The 27,752-nt window shown below is 37.4% G+C and overlaps 2 protein-coding genes and 1 long non-coding RNA gene across 5 annotated transcripts; 1 reads left to right on the forward strand and 2 right to left on the reverse strand.

Annotated features, from left to right (window-relative positions):
• Positions 1-448: 448 nt before the first annotated feature.
• On the reverse strand, positions 449-22,800 carry LOC133722982 (uncharacterized). Its single transcript, XM_062149822.1, has 9 exons — positions 22,608-22,800; positions 21,511-21,853; positions 21,013-21,357; positions 3,600-3,680; positions 2,984-3,475; positions 2,714-2,866; positions 2,278-2,373; positions 1,205-1,635; positions 449-1,072 (listed from the first exon to the last, which is right to left on the reverse strand). Exons 2-9 carry the CDS (start codon positions 21,848-21,850, stop codon positions 449-451), a joined length of 2,562 nt encoding a protein of 853 aa, XP_062005806.1. The 5' UTR covers positions 21,851-21,853; positions 22,608-22,800.
• A 366-nt stretch (positions 22,801-23,166) lies between these two features.
• LOC133721777 (uncharacterized) lies at positions 23,167-26,126 on the forward strand. Of its 3 annotated transcripts, none has more exons than XR_009852332.1 (4): positions 23,167-23,183; positions 23,912-25,334; positions 25,540-25,628; positions 25,722-26,126. It is a non-coding gene; the product is annotated as an uncharacterized LOC133721777 (long non-coding RNA). The 3 variants fall into 3 exon arrangements; XR_009852333.1 differs by lacking the exon at positions 23,167-23,183 and adding an exon at positions 23,508-23,659; XR_009852331.1 differs by lacking the exon at positions 23,167-23,183 and having other exon boundaries at positions 23,508-25,334.
• A 42-nt stretch (positions 26,127-26,168) lies between these two features.
• Positions 26,169-26,948, reverse strand: LOC133722984 (uncharacterized). Its single transcript, XM_062149823.1, has one exon. It carries the CDS (start codon positions 26,946-26,948, stop codon positions 26,169-26,171), a length of 780 nt encoding a protein of 259 aa, XP_062005807.1.
• Between the last annotated feature and the right edge of the window lie 804 nt (positions 26,949-27,752).

Here is a 27,752-nt window from a genome sequence, read left to right on the forward strand (position 1 = left end):
ATTCAATTGTTATCAACTAGAGAATAGGATAGAAGTATTAGGTGGTGGATTCAATGCTTTAGCATCTTCATAATCTGTTCTTAAACTCTAAAGAATCTCATTGCTCATTCTTGTCTTTAATTTTAGTTTTTCTTTCTTTAATTTTCTGTTTACAACTCAATCATCATAAAAATCAGTTTGTTTCACTTAAGTATAGCACATTTGTCATAACAAAATTGTTTCAATCAGTCCTTGAGGGAATGACCTCGTGCTTGCACCTCTATTCTACAATTGATTCGTGCACTTGCGAGTACTAAATTAAAATTTACAACAATATGCTGACCTAAAAATAAAACTTCGAAGTTAATTAGAACATTTATTACAAGATTTAAGCACGTAATTGTCTCAACTTTACAAAAGCTTCTTATTACAAAGTAGCAAACCAAAGATAAAGCATCATCATACAACATTAGAATTTGTTATACGACCTTATTAATCTATATATCCTTCTTACTTTGAATCCATAAGTAGAAATAATGATCTCACGAAGGAACAGAAATTGCATGCATAGGAATGAGACAATTGGAACACTAGCGAGTACAATAGATGGAAGAACAATAGATGGTTTTTCAGGGAGCATAATGAAAATGGCAGAAGAAAAGGCAACCATCATGGCACCGACAGATAGAAAAAGGGTAAGAAAGCCAATTATCAATTTCGTGGGTAAGGATGTGAGAAAATCTTCTTCAGCAAAACGTGATGTGAGGATCCCCAAAAATATCATTACTGAAGTTGTGGAAGAGCAGAGTGATATAACATCTGCAACTATAAAAATTCTAAATGCCTTGGTGTGTAAGTATATGGGAATACCTGTTTCCCCCTTAATTCCACCAGGAACTGTTACAGTTGCAGCGAACATAATAGTGATGATAAGAGCAGCTACAAGTGCCGAAGAAGAAATTGCAGTTTCTTTCATTGACTTTTCTCCTGCCTCCACCAAATTTCTGTGGTTCATAGTAAATTCCTCACGGGGTGTGCGACCATCAGAATTTATACAATTAAGATCCTTTGGATTTGCCATGCGCTCCACCTCCTGCATTTCATCCAACAAATCCCTATGCTTAGAGACATGATGTGGTGAAGTAATTACGAATTAATGGTCTTAGCCTTGACCGGTTAATATTTGCGGTGCCACAAGGAAACATAGAAGAGAATTAATTAATACCTTGAACCATTGGAGTTCTTTCTGCATTTGCAAAGCTGCACCTCGAATATGAGCAATCTTTGTTAATGGGGGCAACTTTCCTAACACATGCAGCATGTTATTCCCAAACTTATCTTTTCTGCCTACAATTTCTTTTCTTTGATCTTTATCATTAAACAAATATATCAAGTCAAATATTTTGTTTTGACGATGCTCAGCAGCAACTTGAAATACGGTCTTGTCATGTTGATTAGTGATAGTAAAGAACCAGCTTCGACCATCCAAGTTATCCCATAATATTTGTTCGATGAATGGAGCATGTCCTCGTTCTACTGCTTGGAAGATTGCTTTTTTGACAAATTTATGCTGCACGTAGTTAAGATTATCTTTCTTTAACACCGGACTCATGAGTTTCAGAATGTCGATGGTCTGGACATGGATACCCTCGATTCCTAGATTTAAAAGAGTATCAAATTAGCAACCTTTCAGAAACAAATGGCAAACTATTAATAATGTTGATGTGGCAGACCAAAAAGATGACGGAGCTTGGCAACTAGTAGTCGAAAGAAACATGCAACTGCATTGCAATTAAAAAAGGGAAAACATCACAAATGGTGTATGAACTTTAGGCATTTCTACACTTTGGTGTACCAACTTTCATAACTATCAGAATGGTGTATCAAGTTTGCTCCAATCTTTCATTTTGGTGTACGCCGTTAAATTTTCCGTTATCTTTGCCAAAAAAAAAAAAAAAAACTGACAAAGCTAAAAGGAAAGATAACGGAATTTTTTTTTTTTTTTGGCAAAGATAACGGAAAATTTAACGGCGTACACCAAAATGAAAGATTGGAGCAAACTTGATACACCATTCTGATAGTTATGAAAGTTGGTACACCAAAGTGTAGAAATGCCTAAAGTTCATACACCATATGTGAAGATATCCCAAAAAATATGTTGGCACAATTTCTTCAAAGAATATGCAACTACTAACCAGCTTTTTTTTTTTTTCCTGTTAATTACCATATAATCCCATGTATTTGTATATACTATATATACATGCGTATGTCTTTGTGTCATAAAAAAAAAAAACATACCTTTGCGAACGAGATGCTTCCAATTGCTTTGATCTTTCTCTTCGTTTTGAACATCTATAGAAACGACATCAGTAGGTCTAGGTGGTATGTGTGTACCTATCATGATAATAACCCAAGTCCAATCAAATACATTAACTTTATTTTCTGTTGTAATTAAGTACTGTTGTAATTAAGTAACAGAAAATTATAATTATATATATAATTATAATAGTATACGTAGGAGAGAGGAGAATTATCTAAGTGATAAGAATACGCCAGCTATAATGAATTTGTAAAGAATGTTAAACAGCTCAATTTCATACTACTTTTGCATTGACCATACTCTAAATAATCCATATATGCAAACAGCACCAACTTTTCTTTGGATGCTAAAAAGTAAAAATTAGACGATCAGTTTCCTAAGAAGAGAGGAGAGTTCGAAAGCAGCACTACTAACAGCTATAAATGCATCGTTTCCATATTCCGAGCTGGCTAGCATTCGAGAATAATCCAGCACCCGTACCAGCCAATTCATTCAAAGGGGATTCACCGGAGTGGTCTTTAGTAACGGCCAACATTGGATAACACAGTAGTAAGGCCCACGGAATATCTATAGTACAGTGAAAGAGGGAATCAGTATAATATATGTTACAAGAAGAAGAAAAAATAAAATAAAATGCATGCTATAGTAAGATTTGTCATACATATGAAACTCTCATGTAGGTACCTAAATGTTTCAATCGCAAACCCGTGGAAACAAGCTCAGCGAGATCCCTAAACTTCAGCTTTTCGAGTAGAGTAACAGAAAAGAGATCACGAGCCATTTTTGGTTTGTCCAAACTTAGAGCATGCAGGAGTGGAATAGTATTGGCTGAAGGATCGACAACACGAAGGAGTAGTTCCTTGTTCCTCTGAACTATGCACTGGACGATTTCACGCGCATCATCCGTATCCGTGTTTTGTATAGCTAGAGAGAGAGCAGTATGTCCATCTTGGTCTACTATTTCCCAATCTTCATTTTCCATAAACGGTAGCAACGCTTTAACACATGGCACGTGCCTATACCAGACTGCTGTTTGAAAAAGTGTCATACTCGTGCCCCAGCTCCTATCTCGAACTCTTACTGCCTCTGGATGTTTTTCAATATTCTCCTTTACAGCCTCACACTTCCCGTGCCGCACGTAATTGAAGAGCTGGTCATAGGTCTTCCTCTTACATCCTGCAAGTCGTGCCGTGCATGTGTTAATGATTGATTATCAAGGTGACTTTCGGTGGAAACGAGTCAAACGACAAGTAATATTACTAATATTTCAAGAAATCATAGGGAAGAGTCAGCATAATACCTTCAACCCGTTCTATTTCCAAGTTAGCGTTACCATCATTTGGGCCGGTGTTGTCATTCGAGTCAACTTCAGAGTTCTTTTCTGAAAATAAAATAGTTATTCTTTTTAACAAATTACATATAAGTTATTGACAAAAAATAATTTAATAAATATATTTTTTAAAGATTAAATTAAATATATAAAGACTAAATCTTACAAATAAAGACAATATGCTCTCTACTTGCTATATGTCATGAGTTAATTTATTTTTTTACCCTTAACTACTTTTTTTTTTTTTTTTTTAATGAAACGACTTTTATATATAGTGCATCACAAGCCAGAATAGGCCGTTACATACCCTTCCGCATTTAGACAAGAAGATAGTGGTAGTACCCACAATGGTACATATCAATAGACCCACTCACTAGACAGTTAGATACGTAGACATAGTGGGATTCCTCATTTGGTACTACTCCAGAGGCACTAGATACGCAACAAAGTGCGTAGATCCCTAAAAAACTTAAGGAATTATTGAAAGTAAAAAGCTACTAACATAGGATCCCGAAAAAACGAGAAATAATATAGGCCTAAAGCACAAAACCCTAGCCCAAAACAGCCCCAAGGAAACAGTAGGCTAAAGGCCCTGCAAACCGGCTCAACAGGCCCAGCCCATTCCTTCTTACAGCAGCCAGACAGGCAAAACCAGCGCCGCCGCCGCCGAACTAGCTCCACCTGAATCCTGTCACACCACCAGAACTCCGTCGCTGCAGATCTCATATGCCAGGAATGGAGCGTCTCTAACCATCAGGAACTCCAAAACTGGAAACCAAGCAAAACTCGACAAGAGTTCACCCAAAAACCAGATCGTAGCATCCAAAGAGAAGTCGGCGACACTGCATGGAAGGAAAGCAGATCGGGATCCAACCACCCCCCAACCCAATCCATCACCCATCGCATAGAAATCGGACAACCGGCCACTGTGTTTGAAAGAGATATGGCACCGAAAAACTGCCGAACCCGTCTGTCAAAACTTCAAGTATCCACCGTCCCTCGAGAGCTGCTTCGAGTCATAGCCATCATCACCCGTCCGGCAACAGACCACAGACGACAGGAAGGCCAGAGGCTAGTCCGTCATCTTAACTACTTCTTTTAACTTCTAATCTCTTTATAAGGACTAAATCTTACAAATAAAGACAATCTACTCTCCACATGCCACATATCATGAGTTAATTTACTTTTTTACCCTTAACTACTTTTTTTAACTTCTAATCCTTTTATGTTACCTTTTTTTTTTTTTATGAGAATAATCCTTTTATGGTACTTTTTTTTTTTTTTAGAATAATCCCTTCATATTACTTCTCAAAAGCCAAAAAAAAAAAAAAAAATCTCTTCTTTTTACACGTTGCTAAGAGAGAGAATCTCAGACATCTTCGTCAAACTTCTTTTTCTTCTTTATTGCTAAACGTATCCTTGATTCAGTAGCAGGAGCTGTAACAGTAGCAGTATCAGGAGCAGCAGTAGTAGTAGTAGTAGTAGTAGCAGAAGCAGGAGCAGTAGCAGTAGCAGAAAACTTAATAATCAATTCAATTTGAACAGTAGAAGATCATATCATTGACAGTAGCCGATCATATCATTGAACCAAATAGCAGATCATATCATTGAATAGTAGCAGAACATATCATTGATATAAACTATAAACAATATAGTGGCATATCAATTGAATTTGAATAGTAGCAGATCAATAAAGCTTTTATCATGGTTAGAAAGACTGAAACTTTCTACCATTTGCAATAGAGCAAAAGTGAGATGTTTAAGTAAGACTGCAAAAAAGTTGACGATGATTTACAAGAAACTTGAGGGTCATTTTCAAGTAGTTATGTGGTACTAGAACTTAATTCTCACATATTGTTCTGCGAATAACAGAGCAACACATTTTGCTTCTGACAGCGAAAACGCATGAAAATGTATAGCAATTCGGTATTCCAGAACATCATTAATAAAAAGAATCGAACTGCAATCAGAGGCTTAAGACCTTAAGAGCAGCTCTAGCTGAATATGATTGCAGGGTCTGTTATAAACTACACAAACAGAGTGGTTACAAAAGCATGCTGCGATTGACTTTGTACTTTAATAGACGGGACCCAAATCTGAGTGGTTCTTCAATAGGGCATGCGCAATGCAATGCAAGGAACATTGTAGCACACCGTACCTATGACTTCGCCCCTAATTTGTGGACATGTTATACTAATGGAATCAGTAATCAAAAGAATCAGATGCAACCCAAATGACCATATGCTAACTAATTTTTCTTTCAAAAATAAAGAAAAAGAAAAGCACCCAGCCAAAAGGAGGAAATACAAAAGGCAAAATAAAATGCAGCAGAGTTTAAAACCAGCTTTTCACAACAATTTCTAAAGTAATTGTATCATCTTTAAAAACAAAATGCAGCAACGATCAATAGAAACCTGTTTATGGTAAAGAAAACAATAGGAACTAAGAAAATGTGTAAATGCTTGAAACAATTCTCTCAAGCAGGGCACGGGCAAAGGCAAATATAAGTTCATATAAGTTATGGCCCTAAGCGAGGCCAAAAAATAAAGTTGCCAGCAACCCCTATCCTACACAAGGACCATCTACCAAAATAACCTATATACACACACCTGTATCCAGTTTAGCATTTGATTCTTCCAGGATCATCTATAAAATAACTGACATAAGAGAGCAGTGACATACAAACCTGTAAGTATATTGGCCCATTGTCATTCAACAAATGATTTCCCATTACGACAAGGAAACCGGAGCTTCAAGAAAACAAAGTGAAAGATCACAAGATCGGATCTTGAAGAAAAGATCAAGCCAAATCGAGTCACTGATCTTGAGTTTAATGTGTATTCATTCCATATCAGTTGGTATAATTCTAAATTGATATGCATATCGATTGTATTGAGTCAATAATCTCTTATGCATTAAAATGGTTTTTAACATGCATATCAATTTGAGATCTTGTTTAGGAAAATGTCGATTGCATATTCAAAAACTGTTTTAAACCTTTCCATATTTATCTTAATTAATTATTAAGAAAAGATTTGATTGAGGGGGAGTTTTTCTCCCTTATAAAAAGGTTTCAAAACTAAAGTTTTTGTTGGGGTTTTTGACGGCATAAATTGTTTTCTATTGAACTACTTGTTTTGTTAAAATCGTTTTCTAAAAACCCTCTTTACTTGTTTCATGTGTGATACTGCATAATCATTCATACTCACTCTCAAGATCAGTGATTCATTTGAGTGAAAGGAAGGTTGAAGATTGATTGCCTAGAATGTTGAATTAAGAGTTAGAACGGCTGTAAAACAAGTTAGCATTTGTTGCTAAGAGAAAGTGTTTGTTATGAACAACACTACTTGTGTTCTGTAAACTCTTGTGTTTAATATTGGATTGTTTTCTTCGTGTTGGCTACGTTAAAAGCCACGCAGTGAAGTTTCCTCAGTGGAGAGGTTTACACTGCGTTAGCAAATCTTCGTGTCGTGTATCGTACTTTCTTTGGTTAAATTCATTGAGATAAAATATTTTATCAACACCTGTTCCATCTAGTATTTTCAAAACCGCAATATTTTCAAGAGGTTTTTGGATCCAAGTCCTTTTTGTTATATAAAAGTTGGATGTAGTCCGCGCATCTTTTCTTGTTAATTGCGGTCCATTTACTTTTTTAATAGTCTATTTTACCCTTATAACCAAATAAGGTACATAATTCCAAATTCACTAATTAAATCACAATTTTAGCTCAATTTTAAATTTCAAATTCAAATTCCAAAATCTAGAATTCATCAATGAATGATTTTCAGATATATAAGATTAAATGCATACCTATGAAATCAATATACCTAAGATGTAGGTATTGAAAACTTATATACCTATATTATACCTAAAATGCATTCCTATGAAATCAATCTGAGAGCATTGGAGGTAAGAGCTATATACTAGTTGTTGTGGATGATTTTTCACGATATACTTGGGTAAATTTCTTAAAAGACAAGGCTGAAACCTTTGAATCATTTAAGAATCTGAGTCAAGAACTGATGATTGAAAAGAAATCTTTTGATACTAGCATAGTCAGGGTAAGATCAGATAATGGCACAGAATTTAAAAACACTTCATTTGCTAACTATTTTTGTGAGCTTGGTGTTTCTCATGAGTTCTCAGCTCCAATTACGCCACAACAAAACGGCATTGTGGAAAGGAAAAATAGAGTTCTGCTGGACATGGCTCGTGTTATGCTACATGCGGCAGGATTAAGTACAAATTTTTGGGCTGAAGCTATAAGCACTGCATGTTATACAATTAATAGAGTATTCTTGAGAGCAGGTACTGATCAGACAGCATATGAGATATGGAAAGGAAAGAAGCCAAATGTAGGACACTTTCATGTTTTCGGAAGTCCCTGCTACATTCTACGAGATAGAGAGCATCTCGGGAAGTTTGATGCTAGAAGTGATGATGGTGTATTTCTGGGATATTCCTTGAATAGTAGAGCTTACAGAGTCTATAACAAACGAACTCGTGTTGTTATGGAGTCTATTAATGTTTCTATTAATGATGAATGTATTAAACAGGAAGAAGCATGTGGAGATTCATCATCCTCCTCAATCACTACAACGATAAGCAAGGATATTCAAACTGAGGAAGAGGAAACAACTGATGGTATCTTTGAACCTGCTCCCACCTTGAGAAGAGGCCACAAGCAGGTACAAAAAGATCACTCCAGTCAGGACATCATTGGTGACATATCAGATGGACCAATAACTAGAAGGCAAGCTGCATCTCAGGTAAGTCAGGACGAGGGAAGTAAAGGAAATGCTCTGTTATGCTTTATCACTGAAAATCTGATAAGTATGAATGTGATATCCCATTTCGGTTTCGTGTCCTTAATTGAACCAAAAAATGTTAAGGAAGCTTTGTTAGATGATCACTGGATTAGTGCTATGCAAGAAGAACTGAATCAATTCACTAGGAATGATGTGTGGTATTTGGTACCTCGATCTAGTAACTGCAACATTATAGGAACCAAATGGATTTTCCGAAACAAAAGTGATGAAAAAGGGAATGTGATTAGAAATAAAGCTAGGTTAGTGGCTCAGGGATACTCACAAGTCGAGGGACTTGATTTTGATGAAACTTTTGCTCCTGTTGCACGATTAGAATTTGTGAGATTACTATTATCTGTAGCATGTCATCTTAGGTTCAAATTGTTTCAAATGGATGTCAAAACTGCCTTTCTAAATGGGAACCTTCAGGAAGAAGTTTATGTGGAACAACCACCTGGCTTCCAAGATCCACATCACTTAGATCATGTATACCGGCTTAAGAAAGCTCTGTATGGGCTAAAGCAAGCTCCCCTAGCCTGGTATGAGAGGCTCTCCACTCATCTTGTAGAAAAAGGGTATGCTAGAGGGTCTATTGATAAAACACTGTTCGTAAAACAAACCAAAAATGACATTATCATTGCCCAAGTGTATGTTGATGACATTGTTTTTGGTTCCACTTCCAGATATCTTGTAAAAGAATTCCAATCTGTCATGGAAAGTGAATTTGAAATGAGCATATGTGGTGAACTAACTTTTTTTCTTGGGCTGCAAGTAAAGCAAATGGACACAGGCTTGTTTCTCTCTCAAACGAAGTACGCTGAAAATTTGATCAAGAAATTTGGCCTTGAATCTAAGAAGACTGTGAGCAATCCCATGAGTACCACTACAAAGCTAAGCGAAGACCAGGATGGGAAATCCGTTGATCCCACACTGTATCGTAGTATGATAGGAAGCCTGCTCTATCTCACTGCCAGCAGACCGGACATATCTTACAGTGTGGGAGTGTGCGCTCGCTTTCAAGCTAACCCTAAGGAATCACACTTGGAAGCTGTCAAGAGAATCATTCGCTATATATCTGGTACAGTTAACTGTGGAATTTTCTATACCTTTGACACTAATGTGGAAATTGCAGGGTATTCTGATGCTGACTGGGGAGGAAATCTAAAGGATCGAAAAAGCACCTCTGGGGGATGTTTCTTTATTGGAAACAATCTTGTGGCTTGGCACAGCAAGAAACAAAATTGCATCTCTCTATCTACAGCAGAGGCTGAGTATGTTGCAGCTGGGAGTTGTTGCACACAAATGTTATGGATGAAGCAAATGCTTCATGATTATGGCATCACTCAAGGTAAGTTGTCTATCTTCTGTGACAACACTAGTGCCATTAACATCACTAAGAATCCGGTTCAACAATCTCGAACAAAGCACATTGATCTTCGATATCATTTTTTTAGGGATTTGGTTGAACAAAACATCCTTGAGTTAAGCTTTGTGCCCACTGAAAATCAACTTGCTAATTTGTTCACTAAGCCTCTTGACACTGCTAGATTTGAGATGTTGAGAAATGCCCTAGGGATATGTTCTAAGCATTAAGGCACCAGAATGTCTGTCCACTATTGATTGAGAAAAGTGTGATCTCAGTATCCCTTGACCACAGTCACTAGTGAAATGTACATATTTTCAGCTACATATCTTTTGTTGCCATGCCTTATTCTGGACAAATAAAATTGTGTACTCATGTTTAGTCACTGAATCATGTAACCCTACTATGCACTTTCACATATAGCCTATGTGGTGGCAATTTTTTTTGTTTTCTGTCAAATGAGATTCAGTGAAGTAGACGAACTGCTTAACTTGCTCAAATGGCTCATTCCCTCTTCTCAAAGTAATCAGGTCCTAGTTGTGGTGAACTTTCTAGGATTTGTAAGAAACGAGAATGGATAATTGTTTCCCATCTCTCAAAGTAATCAGGCCTTAGTTGTGGTGAACTTTCTAAGGTTTGCAAGAAACGAGCTGGTGAGTGATCTTTGCACGTAAAATAAAATCATGCAGACAACTACTCGAGACTCTCTCCATGGAGCATCCTTGTTATGTTTAGTACCCTAAGAACATCTGTTCTGGGAGTTGCTGAGAAGAGTTTTGTTACATGAGTTCTAATTGTCACTAAATAAAGGAGGTCTATGACTCCACTAAAATACGTGCTTGGGAACAATGGTTCCTACTCCTTCTAAGGAGATTTTATGAGCTTAAATCACATGTTTAGTTCTCTTACTTCACTCCTTCTCTCTGTCACTAAACTTATTTCTAAGCCCCACATCATGGTTATACTCACTTTTATCACAGGTTGCTCCCTAAGGTCTAAATATGAGTACAAATTCTTTTTGTTGATAGAATACATCATGCTTCGTACTCTGAACTATGTGCTTTTCACTACATGTTATGTGTTCTCTGTGATTAAACTATGCTAATTTTTCTCTCCTCGATATGACCTACGCATTCATTGCCTTGCTACTTAGCAAAGGAAACGATCCTCTGATATATTTGCAGATTATACGCATATTTTTGACTCTTCGTTTCTTTCCTTGATGGCATTATGACTGCACTTAATTTCCATAATGATTATGCCTAAGTTGAGAAGGAGAAGTTCTCTGCATGCGTATATCTAGGGAAAATAAATTGTCATAACTTCTCTATTCTATTGAGACGCTATCCCAATCGGTGTGTTCTTTGGTTTTCCTTAAACCTAACTGTTCAATATATATAGCCTCTCTTGTCTCCCTCGGATTTTACTCTTGGTTGTCTCTGTGTGCAGGTTCATTCACTAACTGGTTTCTCTCACCATGGTTCGCACAAAACAAACCACTCGACTTGGAGGACATCGCCGCCTGCCCCCTCCAGAAGAAGGCCGTCAGGCCGCTGCCAGAGCAGGGATTCTCCATCCCGGCATGCACCGTGTACGCAGTCGGAGTCCTCCTCGCCCATCTTCTTCTAATGCATCTTCTGCTGCTCCTCCTCCTGTCTCTCTGGAGAGTCTCCGTGACCAGATCTTGGTGGCTGACTGGCAAATTGCTTGTCTCACGACGGACATGGACGACATGCATTCTCTTCTGGTTCGTACTCGTCATGCTCTGACCACCCTTACACAGGAGATCCGGAACATGCAGCGCCACCCTCCCGGGTTTGACGCTCCACGTCCACCCAATGCCATGCAGGAGCCTGTTGCACTGGAGGAGAGCTCGGATTCCATGGATGAAGAGGAGTTTCTAGACAACGTCACCAGGCTTTGTGAGGAATTTGACGTGCCTTCCCATTCAAAGGGGGAGAAGTAACAACTCTTTTAATTTTTCTGCTATTTATGTTTTCTGCAGTTTAATTTCTATCAAACAATGTTTATTTTTTCTTGTTGGGTTGTAAGTGCATAAGCACAGACTATTTGTTGTTGGATGCTTGCTATTATTAGATAATGTTGTTTTATTTTGGCAACTTGGATCTGGAAAAGGATGGTAACTGATTCCTTAATCCAAGTAGCACCCTGTGTTTAGTAATTAGTGTTTATCTGTGAAAACTAACATGCAGGACAAAAAGATGGAAAAATCATGTGTTGAATGGGAATGCCCAAAGGGGGAGATTGTAAGTATATTGGCCCATTGCCATTCAACAAATGATTTCCCATTACGACAAGGAAACCGGAGCTTCAAGAAAACAAAGAGAAAGATCACAAGATCGGATCTTGAAGAAAAGATCAAGCCAAATCGAGTCACTGATCTTGAGTTTAATGTGTATTCATTCCATATCAGTTGGTATAATTCTAAATTGATATGCATATCGATTGTATTGAGTCAATAATCTCTTATGCATTAAAATGGTTTTTAACATGCATATCAATTTGAGATCTTGTTTAGGAAAATGTCGATTGCATATTCAAAAACTGTTTTAAACCTTTCCATATTTATCTTAATTAATTATTAAGAAAAGATTTGATTGAGGGGGAGTTTTTCTCCCTTATAAAAAGGTTTCAAAACTAAAGTTTTTGTTGGGGTTTTTGACGGCATAAATTGTTTTCTATTGAACTACTTGTTTTGTTAAAATCGTTTTCTAAAAACCCTCTTTACTTGTTTCATGTGTGATACTGCATAATCATTCATACTCACTCTCAAGATCAGTGATTCATTTGAGTGAAAGGAAGGTTGAAGATTGATTGCCTAGAATGTTGAATTAAGAGTTAGAACGGCTGTAAAACAAGTTAGCATTTGTTGCTAAGAGAAAGTGTTTGTTATGAACAACACTACTTGTGTTCTGTAAACTCTTGTGTTTAATATTGGATTGTTTTCTTCGTGTTGGCTACGTTAAAAGCCACGCAGTGAAGTTTCCTCAGTGGAGAGGTTTACACTGCGTTAGCAAATCTTCGTGTCGTGTATCGTACTTTCTTTGGTTAAATTCATTGAGATAAAATATTTTATCAACACCTGTTCCATCTAGTATTTTCAAAACCGCAATATTTTCAAGAGGTTTTTGGATCCAAGTCCTTTTTGTTATATAAAAGTTGGATGTAGTCCGCGCATCTTTTCTTGTTAATTGCGGTCCATTTACTTTTTTAATAGTCTATTTTACCCTTATAACCAAATAAGGTACATAATTCCAAATTCACTAATTAAATCACAATTTTAGCTCAATTTTAAATTTCAAATTCAAATTCCAAAATCTAGAATTCATCAATGAATGATTTTCAGATATATAAGATTAAATGCATTCCTATGAAATCAATATACCTAAGATGTAGGTATTGAAAACTTATATACCTATATTATAGGATGAAAAACTTTAGAACAAAAATTCAAACATTATTACTTCAATTGTATCTATATAATAGGTATTTAAAGTTGTATAGTAGAAATTTGACCTACCTAGACATACGAAGCAGGAAAAAGAAACATAGAATATATTATCAATCTAATCAAAAGGTACAAATATGTACATAAAAACCTATATCTAATTAAAAGATAAAGGTATGAAAGAGAAAGTGAGAGATAATGAGAGAACCGTAGATATAGAGATATAGAGAAACTTGAAAAAAAAATTTAACTTGTGAAATCTTACCTATAAATAAGGCATATAAATGTGAAATAAAAATGTCTGATCAAATTCTATGGCAAATGTTACCTATAACACCATAATCAATTCTATATCAAACGTAAGCAAAAACTTCTTACCAACTTTATAATAAAGGTAGCTGCAAATTGAAGAAATCACATTAGTAAGACCTAAAAACAAATTAAGAAGGGAGAAACCACACAAAAAATACAGATATGAGAGAAAAAGAAATAAACAAAAAAATTAGAAGTATGTGTTGGAAAGAAAAAATGCACAGAAGGAGAGGAAAAAAGAGATGATTCGGTAGAAAAGAAGAAGAAGAAGGAGAATGAGACAATATGTAATAGGCAATACCAAGGAAAAATAATGTCTTAATATATAAAGATTTCTCTTTTGAATTCAATCAAGGATCTAATAATGTTAATTAAAGTCAACATATTAAATTTGCTAATTTTACATTAACAAGATTGCAAAAATTTAGGATTACAATTAATATATTAATTTTTACTATTTATTGTGTAGAATATATTAAATAAGGGTATGTTAGGAATGGAAAATTTAGGTGTTGAATCAGCAAGATAGAAAAGGAAACAAATCCAACGTGGCAGGTGAGTCATAGGACCGCGATTAATAAAAAAATTCATCCGGACTACATCCAATATGGGGTGTGAGTTTTGAACTTAAATCAAATTAACTCTATTTTCAATACATAAGATATCTACTTCATCAGTTAAGATACTTCATCAGTTAAGATACTTCATCACTAAACAGATATTAAACACTGATCCCTGCTCCCAGAGCATGTGCAAATGCAAAGCGATCTCAACACATTCAACTAAAACAGTATCTAACGAAACGCATAGCTTAAGTAGTAATAATTAAAGTGCAAGATCAAGCAAATTTCCACTCTGAAACTACCAAATGCAGCTGAAAACCAAAACCCAACTCAAAGTTTGCAACTCAAACCTTCACATCACGAAACTACCACCTCATCTTTTCACATCCTAATTCGAAGAAACATAAACGAAGGTAGCAAAATTGGAGTAAGGGCTTACCTTATCGACCTCCATTTAAGCTAGATTCGAGCTGAGCACGCATTTAAATCCTACTTGCTACTACTCCAAAGATTTGGAGTTTTGGGGTTTCTGTTTTGGCGTTGGCTCCGTCGCTCGGTTTGGGTTAATGGGTTTTCTGGTTTTGGGTATTTTGGTCAGTGGCAATGCCTATAAATTGTGATGAAACTCGAGTGTTTTGGTCATTTTCCATTAAAATTGAGAGTCAGACTTGCATCATTTGGCTTTTGGGCCTGAACTCATGTCCTTATTTACATAAAAATTTTTGAAAGTGGGTTTTCTGTGTTTACATATTTGGTCATGTGCTACTATGTAATTTTCTATGTTCTTTTTAAGGGCAATGATAAGGGTCTCAAGTGATGCTTAAGATTGAAGGCATCAATTCTAGATGTCATGTCATGTAAGTAAATAAAGGGAAGTGAAATAATTTCTTAATTTTTAATCCACATTCTATCTTTCCTTCTTTAATTAAAATTCTCATAAAAAGACAAAACTTAAGTTATTAAAAAATGAAACATAGAGTGTGGATTGTAAAATGAGGAGTGTGGATTTCACTCCCCTGAATAAAATAAAATTCTACGTGATATATCTTGTCACATCATAATATTGCAACATCAATGACATTAATAAATTTAACTAGGTGACGAAAATTTAAAATTTCAATATTGTTCAAGTAAATATAGAATATGTGTCTGGTCCAAACTCTAGGTTACTTGCTCTAGTTGTAATAGGGTTTGTATTAGAGATAATATCGGAGAATCTTAGTATATAATCAATCATTGTACGATTATGTTTCCATGTACAACTCTACCTCTGTGTTTGTAATCCTCTATATAAAGAGGCCCCTATTATCAATGAAAGCACAGTAAATTCTCTCCTAATTTCGTTTTCCTTAAACACGTTATCAGCACGAAGCCCTAACCCTGAAACAAATAGCCAAACCCTGATTCAAGAAACTAAAACCCTAAATCCGAATATACAACCTTGAAACCTTCTTTGCCTCCGCTGCACACCTTGAAGCCCTCGACCCCAGGAATCTAGAACCTACGGCAGAACCACCAGAACCGGCCGGAAACCTACCGAACCGACCACCGGAAGTTAAAACTGCCCGCAGTAAAAACACAGCCGGTTCACCACCTTCCGGACCTCCGATTGCCACCAAATTTTGTCAGCAGCAGCGTCTTGATCTCACGATTCCAGAACAGGTTAGATCGTTCCAAGAACCGATCTAAAACTTGCCGAACCGGCCGCCCGACTGACTGGTCAGCAGGCAGAAAACCGGACAGAAACGTTTTCAAGGTAATTCCGATCACCACCGGCCAATTCGGACCGCCTCCGGCCAGCAACAACCACCGCCAGCCATCCCAATTTTCCGACAACTTTCTGGTGATTTTCCAATATTGTAATCTCGCCTTATGGCGCAAGGCTTCTCACAAAACGCCTTGGAATCGACTACGATGAGACATATTCTCTCGTAATGGATGTCTTTGCACTCCACTATCTTGTCAGTTTGGTAGTTTCCGAATAACTGAACATGCAGCTTACGAATGTGGTCACTACGTATCTATGGGGATCTAGATACAGAATATACATGAAGGTTCATGGTGAATTTTATTTACCCAAATCAAGTGGCTCTAGACCACGAAGCGCGTTTGCAATGAGGTTGAAAGGCTCACTAAAGTGACTACTTGATTGCGAAGGGATATGTAAATGCCCACTCATTCCTATAACAAGTTCCGGATTCTATCGCGGTTCATGTTAATGACATGATCTTCATTGGAAGCCCTTAAAGAGTTAAGGGAAACCGCTGAACACTTGAAATCCAACTTGGAGATGAAGGATTTTGGGAGAACACGGTTTTGTCTCGATTTGGAACTTGAGCATCGTGTTGATGAATGCTTAGGCATTTTGACAAGGTCAAGCCTACACTCATGATCGTCCGTAGTCTTGATCCTAAAAAGGATCCTCTTCGTCTGAAGGATGATGACGAAGATGTGCTAGAGGCAAAAGTGCCCTACTTGAGTAGAATAGGTGCATTATTGTACTTAGCTTAATGCACAAGACTGAACATATCATTAATTTGCAGTGAACTTGTTAGCTAAGTATAGCTATGCACCAACGCGACGCCATTGAATTGGTGTAAAAGATATCTTTCGATACTTGAGGTATATGATTGATATGGACTAGTTCTATTCCTACAGAGAGATGATGGATTCGAACCCATCACACACCTGGAAAGCCGCCAACACTGGCATGCGTTACCTATCCCTATCCCAAAACAATATTAGTATTTTGGAAGGTTTTGCTTATGCTGGGTACCTCTCTAACCCACACATAGATCATTTCCAAACTGATTAAGTGTCCACCATGAGTAAGACCGCGATATCTTAGAGGTCTACAGAACAGACCATTGTCGCTATATCTTCGAACCATGCAGAGATTATTGCTCTTTACGAAGCGGTTCGTGAATGTATTGGATCCATAATTACGCATGTTCGAAGAAATTGTGGTTTGAAGTCTACCACAGATGAGTCTACGAGCATTTATAAGGATTATGCTGCTTGTTTTAAACAAATGAAGCAAGACTACATTAAAAACGACAACTTCAAGTATAATCAACAACAACAGACTCTCCTCAAGATCAAAGTGAACTAGGTTCGATCTGAAGACAGTATGACAGACTTGCTCACTAAGTCATTACCTAAATTCCACTTTCGAGAAACATGTTGTCCGCATCGTCTACGGAAGTTATCCGAACTCCCATGACCGTAGTCATCAGGGGGAGCCCCTGATGTCTACATGTATGGTCTTGAAACGTGAATAGTGTTGTACTCTTTTTCTCCTTCGACCGAGGTTATTTTTGTCCCACTGGATTTTTGTTACTCGGTAATGTTTTTGACAAGACAACGAGAGGAGCACTACGTTTGGGCGACACAAGGGGGAGTGTTCAAGTAAATCCAGAATATGTGTCTGGCCCAAACTCTAGGTTACTTGCTCTAGTTGTAATATGATTTGTATAAGAGATAATCTCAGAGAATCTTAGTAGATATCCAATCATTGTACGATTATGTTTCCATATACAACTCTACCTCTATGCTTGTAATCCTCTATATAAATAGGCCCCTATTATCAATGAAAGCACAGCAAATTCTCTCCCAATTTCGTTTTCCTTAAACACGTTTTCCAGAATTTCCTTATATGTAGTTTTATAATTTACCTAAAATAATTAAGTAAAAATAATAATTATCATTTAATACAAAAGTAAATCCAAAACAATCTAATTTGAAATTTTCTTAAACTAAATTTATTAAATATTGTGATATAGTTATTACTCGATATTCCAACCCAAAACCCTTGAAATCCTTCTTTTAGCAAATTCAAAGGGATTCCAATAACATATTAAGATCGAGAACCAATCATCTGATTAATTTTGGTGGAGGAGAGACCTACTCATAAGATGATATTGATTCATTCTTCTTCTTGTGGTTGAAAATACAGATAAAAATTAAGTAGAGTAATCGATTATTGTATCTCATGTTCAAAGGTGTTTTGGTAAACATTAGGAGGTCTACTTAGCTTTTCAAGTATTCTAAAAAGTAAATTAGAGGTGTACAAAATATGGGAGGTCCAAATAGCAAATTTAGAGGTCCAACTAGAACCACCCATTCAAATTTTTTAATTTTTGGAAAAGATAAAATCTACAAAATAATCTTATTAAGAAAAACGAAATTACCTCACATTGATATAACGTGTATCTAAGATATTAAAGTAAAAGCTAAATTTTGTTTAGTCCCTGTATTTTGCCTTCAACATCATTTCAGTCCCTGATATTTTAATTTTATCCGAAAACTCCCTGACCTCTCAATTTTCATCCAATAGATCCATTCCATTAATTATTTGTTTAAATGACTCAGCTCGATAATTGTAAAATGTCCAAGATAACCTTGTTCTTTCTCTTTTTTTCTTTTTAATTTCCTTTATTTTATTTTATTTTATTTTATTTTATTTTTTTTCACACCCAAAATCCTAACTACCATCGAGCTCGGTGGTAGCTCACCATAACCCAATACAAATGGCAATAGCTAACTAATCTAAACAAACAATAGTACAATGACAATTTGAATACAAATTAATCAACCCAGCAAAATTCAACGAATCCAATGCAATCAAATGACACTGGAGAGACAACATAACCCAATTGAACCCAATTAAACCTTGATTAATCTTCAAACTGAACCAATCAACCGAAAGAAGCAAAATTAAACATAGACATATTACTTTCAAAAAGCAAGAATGATTAGATATGGAAAGACTAAGAGGGAAGAGAAATAAAAAGAGGCTTCAGCTTTTTGAAATTGAAATTGGATTAAAAACGAGAGAGATGGACAGAGAGAGACGACCAGGAGGAGAGATGAAGTGAGATTGAGCAGATACTATTCCAGAGAGATGGGGTGGGCGATTGCTCTCCATGGCGGCGCCGGTGACACTCGCTCTCTCTTCCTTTGGAACACCGCCAGCCTCGCGAGGCTGCCCTCTGCCATTGCCTCCAAATCGGTGTCGAAGCTCTCAAGGCCAACAAGCCTCCCCTCGACGTTGTTGAGTTTGTGGGTAATCTTCAGTTTCTCCGGCTCTACATTTTTTTTTTAATTTTTTTTTTTTATCACTTATGACATTTTCATGTGTATTAGATTGTAGCCAACTATTTTTTTTTTTTTTTTTTTTTTTTGAAAGGTTGTAGCCAACTATTAGGTGTGAAGAAAGGAAAAAGAATAAGAGAAACTAAAAAGAAAAAAAGAGAAATTTCTATTGGATATTTCACATTTATCGATTTGAGTTGACGTGAGAGAGATTGCCACGACAGCGACTTAACGGAGCATTTAGAGAGTTAACAAAATGAACTTATTGGATGGAAATTTAGAGATCATGTAGTTTTTGGATGAAATTGAAATGTCAGGGACTGAAATTATGTTGAAGGCAAAATACAGGGACTAAACAAACTATACCCCTTAAAATAATTACGGAATTGTAACAAAAAAGATAAAAATTATAGAATTTTTGTATTACTCATCAATTCTGATCTCATAACTAATCTCATAAAAAACAATACAATATTAAAGCGGCGCCCTCCCCTAGGGTTTTGTCGAGCATAGAGCGGAGATCCGTCCACATCTCGGTGCTGTTCTAGCCTAGGCCCGGTGCGTTGCGCTCGTGGTTAGTCAGGGTTTTGGGGTGTTCAGATCCCGGTGGAGTTTTGTGGTGGTCTGTGACGAGAGGTCTTCCTGTTTCCAGAGAAGCGCAGCAGATCGGGGTCTGGGTTTCGACACTGCACGGATCCACTCCAGCGAGGCGGCGTGGGAGGTTGATATCGGCGTGACTGGGATCTGGGTGGAAGGCGGAGTCTGCGAGCCCTCTACTTTCCGGCAGATCGAGCGGCTTGGTGGTTCTGTCCAGGGGAGCGGTGGCTCTTAAGTTGCAGTCTTTGGCGTGTGGTTTTGGGTTCACCATGATCGGGCTTGACACTGATCGAGGTAGGCCGCCGGAGATGGTGGTGGCGGCGGTGACAAGTTGGCGACGAGGGTACATATTTCGGGCCTACCTCGTTGCCTGGGTCGGGGGCTCTTGGGCTTGGCCTGGGCTATTGGGGCTCAGTCTTCTTTGGGCCCACTTTAGTAGGTCTGATTCAACTCAGAATTGGACCAGGTTGGAGGGTGTCTTGCCACCCTTATTCATTACTTAGTGCTTTGGGCTGGCCTGGCCTGAGAGTTGACCTCCTTGGGTGATGCAGGGCCTTTACGATCTCGAAAGTGTCAGTCGTAATTCAGATCATGGTTCTACGGAATTGGTAATTATCTCGAGTTGGACTGGAGAAAGTGACTTATAGATGAGGAATTGGCTCCTATTTGTTTGCTGGGAAGTAGTTTTCTATTTCGTACCACAATTGCGTGATTGGCGGGATGGTTGACTAGAAGATGATTTTGCCTCAGAAGACACGGAGTGTTCTTTGTTTATGAGTCCGCTTTAAAAGTGGGCTCCATTTGACCTGTAATGAGTTTGCAGTACTTAGATAGGAGTTTGGTTGTTACCCCGCCATTTTTCTGTCTTGTAAGGGTATGTAGACTCTGGCTTTTTAGCTGGTCATCTATGATATGAACCTTCTATTTCAAAAAAAACTAATCTCATAAAGCAGCCTGTAGTATTTTAATTCCAGCCAAGGGCTCATGTTACAACTTTGATAACTCATGTGGTAACTCAGATAAGTCTCGTTAAGACAAATAGGATCCACATTAGAAATAAAATATATTTCCGTATGAGTAACTAAGTTCTAAAAGTGGTTTGACAAAAAAAAAATTTCAAAGTCTAAGCATATGTGTGCGATATGTTAACATGTTATGGAGAGATGGATTTCTGTACCTGGAGTTACTAAAATTTCAGGAGGCTCGAACTTTTCTGCCAAAGTATTCCAGGCATCTTTCGCCCTCTCAATGCCACTAATAGAGGACTTAGCATCCTCCCCGCAAAATATGGTGATAACATGCAAGGCCCTGGCATTATTTTTCCGCCAAGCCATGCTTTCCTCTTCCCCTTCCCCGTTTTTTTGTTTTGGAGGTTCACTTGTGCCTTTGACAACGTCCCACAAATCTTCATTTAGCAAGTATGTTTTCACCCAAAAGCTCCAGTGTTCAAAGTTGTCTTGGTTAAGAGCTTTAAAATTAATCATTACTCTAGGGAATAGTGTGGCTGCCATGCCCTCGATATCTATATAATACGCACAGGCGAGTTTCAGTGTATATTTCAAATATATAAAAAAGCAATAATAAAATGAGACCAAGTATATACTCACAGATCAATTAATGGAATGGATGTGAATGCACTCTTTTATTTCATGCACCCTTAATTAAATGTACGAACCTGTGTTTTTCGGCTTCAACCGTTTTGCTAAAGTCTCCCACGCATTCTTGGCCGTCTCAATGTCACGGATAAAACCGAAAACATCAGCCCTACAAGAGTTTTGGATTGCATGAAGAGCCTTGGCGTTCTTCATTGTCCATTTTTCAGTTTCAGTTGTGGGAGTTTCAGCCGTGTCTTCGACAAGATTTTCCCTGGGGGTTTCAACTTTCGCTTCGACAACGATGTCCCAAAGACCCTCAGCAATTAAGTAGGTTTTGACCCGAGTACTCCAATCTTCATAGTTGTATAGGTTCAGAACTTCAAGAATAGTATTTGCACTGGGGACAACTCTAGCTGCCATACTCTGTCAAATTTTCAGGGTGAGTTTATGCCCGTCGATTTATATATGGAAAAAAAAAAGCAATAATCAAAACTAAATTGAACTATTGAAGTATATAGCTCACAGATTGGATTGGGAATCTTGAAAAAGCTGCAGCTAGCTAGTTTGTAAAATTCTATCACTGCTCTGGGCATATTTAGTATACAAACTTCTGATTTTATAGATCGATAAGAAAACAACGTATATATAAATTTTTTTTTTTTCTTTTTGCTTAGCAATAAAAAAGGACTTGTAGATGCACACTCATGAATAATTATGTCATTTCTTCTCTATTTTCTTCTTCTTTTTCATTTTCTAATTTTTAATATGTCAGGTAAATCTAAATCGATACATAATGACAACTGAACCAAAAATAAAGATTGAAACATTTCGTACTCGTGAGTACACGACATTTCACCTGAAATTCTACTTTACTAGTAGACACACAAGGCATTTCAAGTGAGGGATTTTATATGAAGCAAAAGAACACAATAAAAAAGCGCTAAAAACCAAGTTATTTAAAAGCATTCAAAACTATTTCTCGGTTGCTTTCTACGTTTGTAATAAGAAAACAGCAATTAAAAAGATGAGACTTGGCCAAAGACTAAGAAGATCGATTCGTATTGATGCATGTGAAAGCAGTACTTAAACTCAAAACAAAAACGAAGGAATTAGCGGGATCCCCTTTGATCTAACTATTTGAAACTCAAAACAGTGAGAAGGTCTTCTGTTAGGCTACCTCACTGATACGGTGGCACGACCACCGCACACTTAAAACTCTCCGAAACAGCGTGTAGAATTGCGATGGGTTGAGACAGAGTGAGGAGTCTTTGAATTCAACCGCCAGGCCAAAGATCAACGGCAGAGGGATTGAGTTTTGCAGAAGAAGATGTTGAGGAAGAAGAATGAGTGGAATTGGTAACCTTGGTTATCAAGAAGCACTACTACAATAATGACCAAAGGCCACGAGTGCTTAGCCACACATTGATTGATAGGTGGATATGTTGGGCAAACTTGTAATATGGGTGGTAGAATGCCACATTTATCACTTGTGTTGGTGTGTATCCAATTTTTTAACATTTTCTTCATCAGTGTGGTCCACTCTTGTACTCCACTCCGATTAGATAATGGATTTTTACTTATCAGTTTATCAACTCATTCACTCACACTCTCCTACGATATATAAAATAAAAAATAAAAACAAAAGCACTCGCTCTCATCTCTCATCTTTCTCTCACTCCGTCTGTATCCTCTTCTCAATTGTCGCCCACATCGCTCTCTCTCCTCTCTTTTGTTCTTTCTGGGCAATTCTCAGGTTCGGCTATCTTTTCTTCCCCTCTCATAGATCAATTTAATTTCTTCTGTAATAGCTAAGTTTTCCCTATCACTATTGAGTATTTTAATTTGAACTGCTCAAGTTTCTTCAGTTTGTTCTCATATCTGATTAGGGTTTGGGGTTTGATTTATTGTTTCCGATTTTGAATTTAGGAGGGCTTGATTAGGATTGGTTCTTTTTTTTCTTCTCAATCTATTATTTCTGTTGTAGGATTGGTCCATCTTCCGATGATGGGTGGGTTTCGATCATTTCCGTCGTTCAAAGATTCATTCTTATTTTTCACTGGTTGCTATCTCAGTACTTAATCTATTCTTTTAGCTTTTTTTTTTATCTCAATTTCATATTGTTCCCTTGTCTATATGCATTTGTTGATGTGTATATTGCTCAATTTCACAGCTTTTGCATGTCCTGTGTGATTTTGGACTCTGATTTTCATATGGTTTTTGGGTGTGCAAGTAAGTTTCAATTGATTTGTTATATGCTTTACAAAATTAGATGTTCTTATCTAGCATTTTTTTGGTAGTGTGGGTCTACTGGTTTTGTTGTAGATCTTATATGTCATATCTAGTTTTTTTTCTTTTCTACTTTTGTAACAATATAAGTAATCTAACACCAATTTTAATATCCTTGTAGCTCAAAAATTGGGCACTTAATTTTCTAATAAGAAACATGGCTGCAGTTCTTATCTAGCTCTATTCTTTTGGCAGTGGAAAACTAGTTCACAAGGTCCAATGACTAGCTAGGCATAAATTGACGTAAGATTTTTTTGATAGATAAGCATTATTTTACCTCACTAATTCGATGATATTAATTCCAGCATACGTTTGATTTTTATTAATTTGTGCACTTACTTTATGTGTTATAGAAATATTTCGTCTGACAGTTTGAACTTTGTACTTTCAGTATGCTAGGCATCCAATCAGATGATGAACCACAGTTTACTTAGGTAAATATTTGTCTTTTATATATGTTAACCAGGTTAATCATTTGTTTTTTGCTCAATAAGATGGCCAAAGGTTAAGTTGGAGTTCTCTAAGGACTGGAAAGCCAAATCCGATTGCCACCTTGGAGAGAATTAAGAGCAATTATAATGAGTGGTTGGAAACGATCAACTGTAATGAAGCTCAAATTGATGATCGAACTGGGAATGAGCCACCCTCTCATGCCAGTCAGCATAATTGGCAACCCCCTCCCCACCCATTTGTGAAAATCAATGTCGATGGTGCCTGGGATGAAACCAACCATACAAGTGGGGTGGGAGTAATCATTAGAAATCATAGAGGTTTCTCTATTGCGGGTGCAAGTCTACATGGGAACCACAACTCTTCCATAGAAGCGGAAGCGGATGCAGTGGTAAAAGGTCTTCAGTTTGCAGCCCATTTGAAGCTTAAAAATATCATTCTGGAAGGTGACTGCCTTGAGATCATCAGGGCCTTGGAGAATCAAGCCAACCATCACAGTTGGAAGATCTCTCCCATGCTTTCTAGAGCTGCTCGCCTCTTACCTTCGTTCACCGGAATCAGATGGAGCTGGATCCCCAGAGAAGCTAACCGTGTTGCGGATGCAGCGGCTAAGCTTGCTAAAATGAGGTTGTGCTCTCAGGATTGGGCTAATAGGCCCCCAACCTTCCTCCTGTCTATTTTGAGAAGTGATGGTCTTCCTGGCCCTCCCTAACTATCCATCAGTTTGCTACAGTTTGTTTCTGTTTTGTTAGTAGGCTCTAGCTGTAGGTTCCATCTTATGTGTTTGTCTCCTTTCTTTCCCTGTAAGTCTTACCTTTCTGGCCTTTGCAATGAATTTTTCTTCAGACCAAAAAAAAAAGGGGGTAAGTTGGAGTTCATAGATGTACAAGTACAACTTTGCTTAACTTAGCTGAGTCAGATGCATTTTGTTGCCGACTTGCCTTTTTATGATGACTCGTTTAGTGTTATTGTGTGCTTCAACTTAGACTAATTATACTCGAGTTACAGAAGTTGGAAACTTTATACTTAAAGTCTATACTTGTGAATTCCATTTGTTTCTACAATACTTCATATTATGTGGCATATGATCCATTTCCTGCCTTACAGGTTTGACTAGGAGTTTAACAAAGAAGTTGCAACTGAAGTAATCTAGCTATTTGCAAGATTTGTAAGTACATGACTTAGTATATTTTCATGTGTGATATTTTGTACAATACTTTTCAAATGTTATATGCTTGTTTTTGCTTTGGACGACTTCATCTGATTAGCTTTCTTATATTGCCATTATAAGAGATTTGTATCTCTTACTGTATTACTTATTAACAGAGAATTAAGGTATAATTTCATACTAAAAATGTGTAATATTCATATAGGGAATTAATCAAGTAGTAGAAAAGTTTGAAGTTGAAGGTGGTGTTATATTCATGGCAGCTCCAGTCGATCTGTTGCAACTGGATTTCAGGTCAGCTCATATGTTTCACTGTAATTGCTATTTTATATTTTAGTAACAACTTTTTGTTTAGATATCATGTTTATAACTTCCATTTATATACAGAATTTTCAAAAGTTGAAGTTGTCACCGGAGCTTAACCAGAAGTTGAAGTCGTCACCTGAGCTTAACCAGAAGTTGAAGTCATTTAGTAGAAGTTGGTTTATAGAGGTAGAGTAGTTGAAGTTATTTAGTAGAAGTTGGTTTATAGAGGTAGAAATGCTCAAGTCATGATAACGAGGCCATCATATAAGGAAATCCTATATTCCTTCTTGGTGAAATATTCCTTTACTTGTTCCAGTGTGCAAGTCTTTGGATTGCTGGTTTGATGAACTTCGTTGGAGTTATTTTGCTATGTATTGCTGTTTGGTATGCATTCCTTTGTGGCAGTTGATGGAAATATCAAATATGTAGTTTGCAGCTATGAAAAAAAAAAAAAAATTGAACAATTTTTTTTTAATATATTTGTTTTTTTTTTTTTGAATCAAGGAGGTATTTCATTAATTAAACTGCTCAATTGAGCCTGTTACAATCATAGTGTAGAACATCACGTAAAAATTCTGGCGCATGATGCAGCCATACAGAAGCATGCTCTAATTCAAAACCTATGGCAGCAAGCCGATGAGCAACTCCATTGCAGCTTCGGGGAGTATGCATTAGCTGAATTCCTTCAAGCTGGTGCCAGACCTGCTTGATATCATCAATGAGACCACCATTTTCCAACAAACTATGATCATCACATTGAATTTCCGCAACAGCTTCTGAGCAATCACTTTGAATAAGCACATTCTGTTGTTGGAGAGACTGCAATAGATCAAGGCCTTCACGAATGGCCAACATTTCACACTGCTTTGGGGAGGCAGTATAAGGGATAGGACGTGCATAGGCTGCAATGAATCGTCCTTGACAGTCCCTGAGCACTCCCCCTATGCCACCGTGATGTTGATTTGGAAGGAAGGCCGCATCCACATTTAAAGTAAGACGACCTTGTGCAGCGGGTTTCCATACTTTCTGCTGCATTTGCTTTGATGCATTGTTGCTAGCATGGACTGTATGAAACTCCTCCAGCCATGTAAAACAGCTTAACACCAAATCTTGAGCTGTTTGAGTTTTGTTTTGCCACAATGTGCTGTTTCGGTTTCTCCATACCCCATGGAGAATCATCAGCAGTTTTGCAAATACATCAGGTTGTAGCTGTAACGCTCTCTCGAGCATCCATTCCTTGAAGTTTATAGATGGAAGAAGAGAGCTTTGTAGAGTAAAGGGAGGAGTAGATAAGATGGATTTAGTCATAGGGCACTTACAAAATAAATGTGCTGTGTCTTCAATCCTGTGATTGCATAGTACACAACTCACATCACCTTGATAACCCTTGAGTAGTAACCTTTCTCTGGTTGGCAGTAAATTTTGACATGCCCTCCAAATGCACACTTGCACTTTGCCGGGGACCTTAGCTAAAGGTCCTTAAATGGGTCCTTAAATGGGTCACCATTGGAAGTAGAGGTCAATACATTTTGGAGTACTTTGTCACGAGCTATCCAGTATGCAGACTTGACAGAGTAAAAACCTCTTTTTTCCAAGCTCCAAATGAGTCTATCAGGACACGTTCTTCTACTTAATGGGATACACAACACCTTTGCAGCAATATGTGAGGGAAATAGAGAGTGTACCAACTCTGGGATCCATTCTCTAGTATCTTCATTGATGAGGTCAGAAACAAACTCGAAATTAATATCAACTAGTCTGTGTAGGATGGTTGCTGTGGAAACCGGTAGCCACCTATCTGTCCATAAACGAACTTGCTTGCCTTCACCAATCTTCCACTGTACTCCCGCTTTGAGAACATCCCTGCCCATTAAAATGCTCCTCCAAGAAAAGGAGGGAGACTCTCCCAATTCCCGCCTTCACCAATCTAATACTTTTTAATATATTTGTTTATGAAGACACGAACAGAGCAAATGTGGCCTGTACTAATAAAATAAAAGAAGCCAGCCACTTGCATTAGTTGCGGGACCCATCATGTCACGTTTGAAGAGTTTGTGTCTGTTTGGGCAATAGCGACGGCTATACAGAGCACTGACTGCTAAGAATGTGGCT

Source organism: Rosa rugosa, chromosome 7, assembly GCF_958449725.1.
Source record: "Rosa rugosa chromosome 7, drRosRugo1.1, whole genome shotgun sequence".
Lineage (NCBI taxonomy): Eukaryota > Viridiplantae > Streptophyta > Magnoliopsida > Rosales > Rosaceae > Rosa > Rosa rugosa.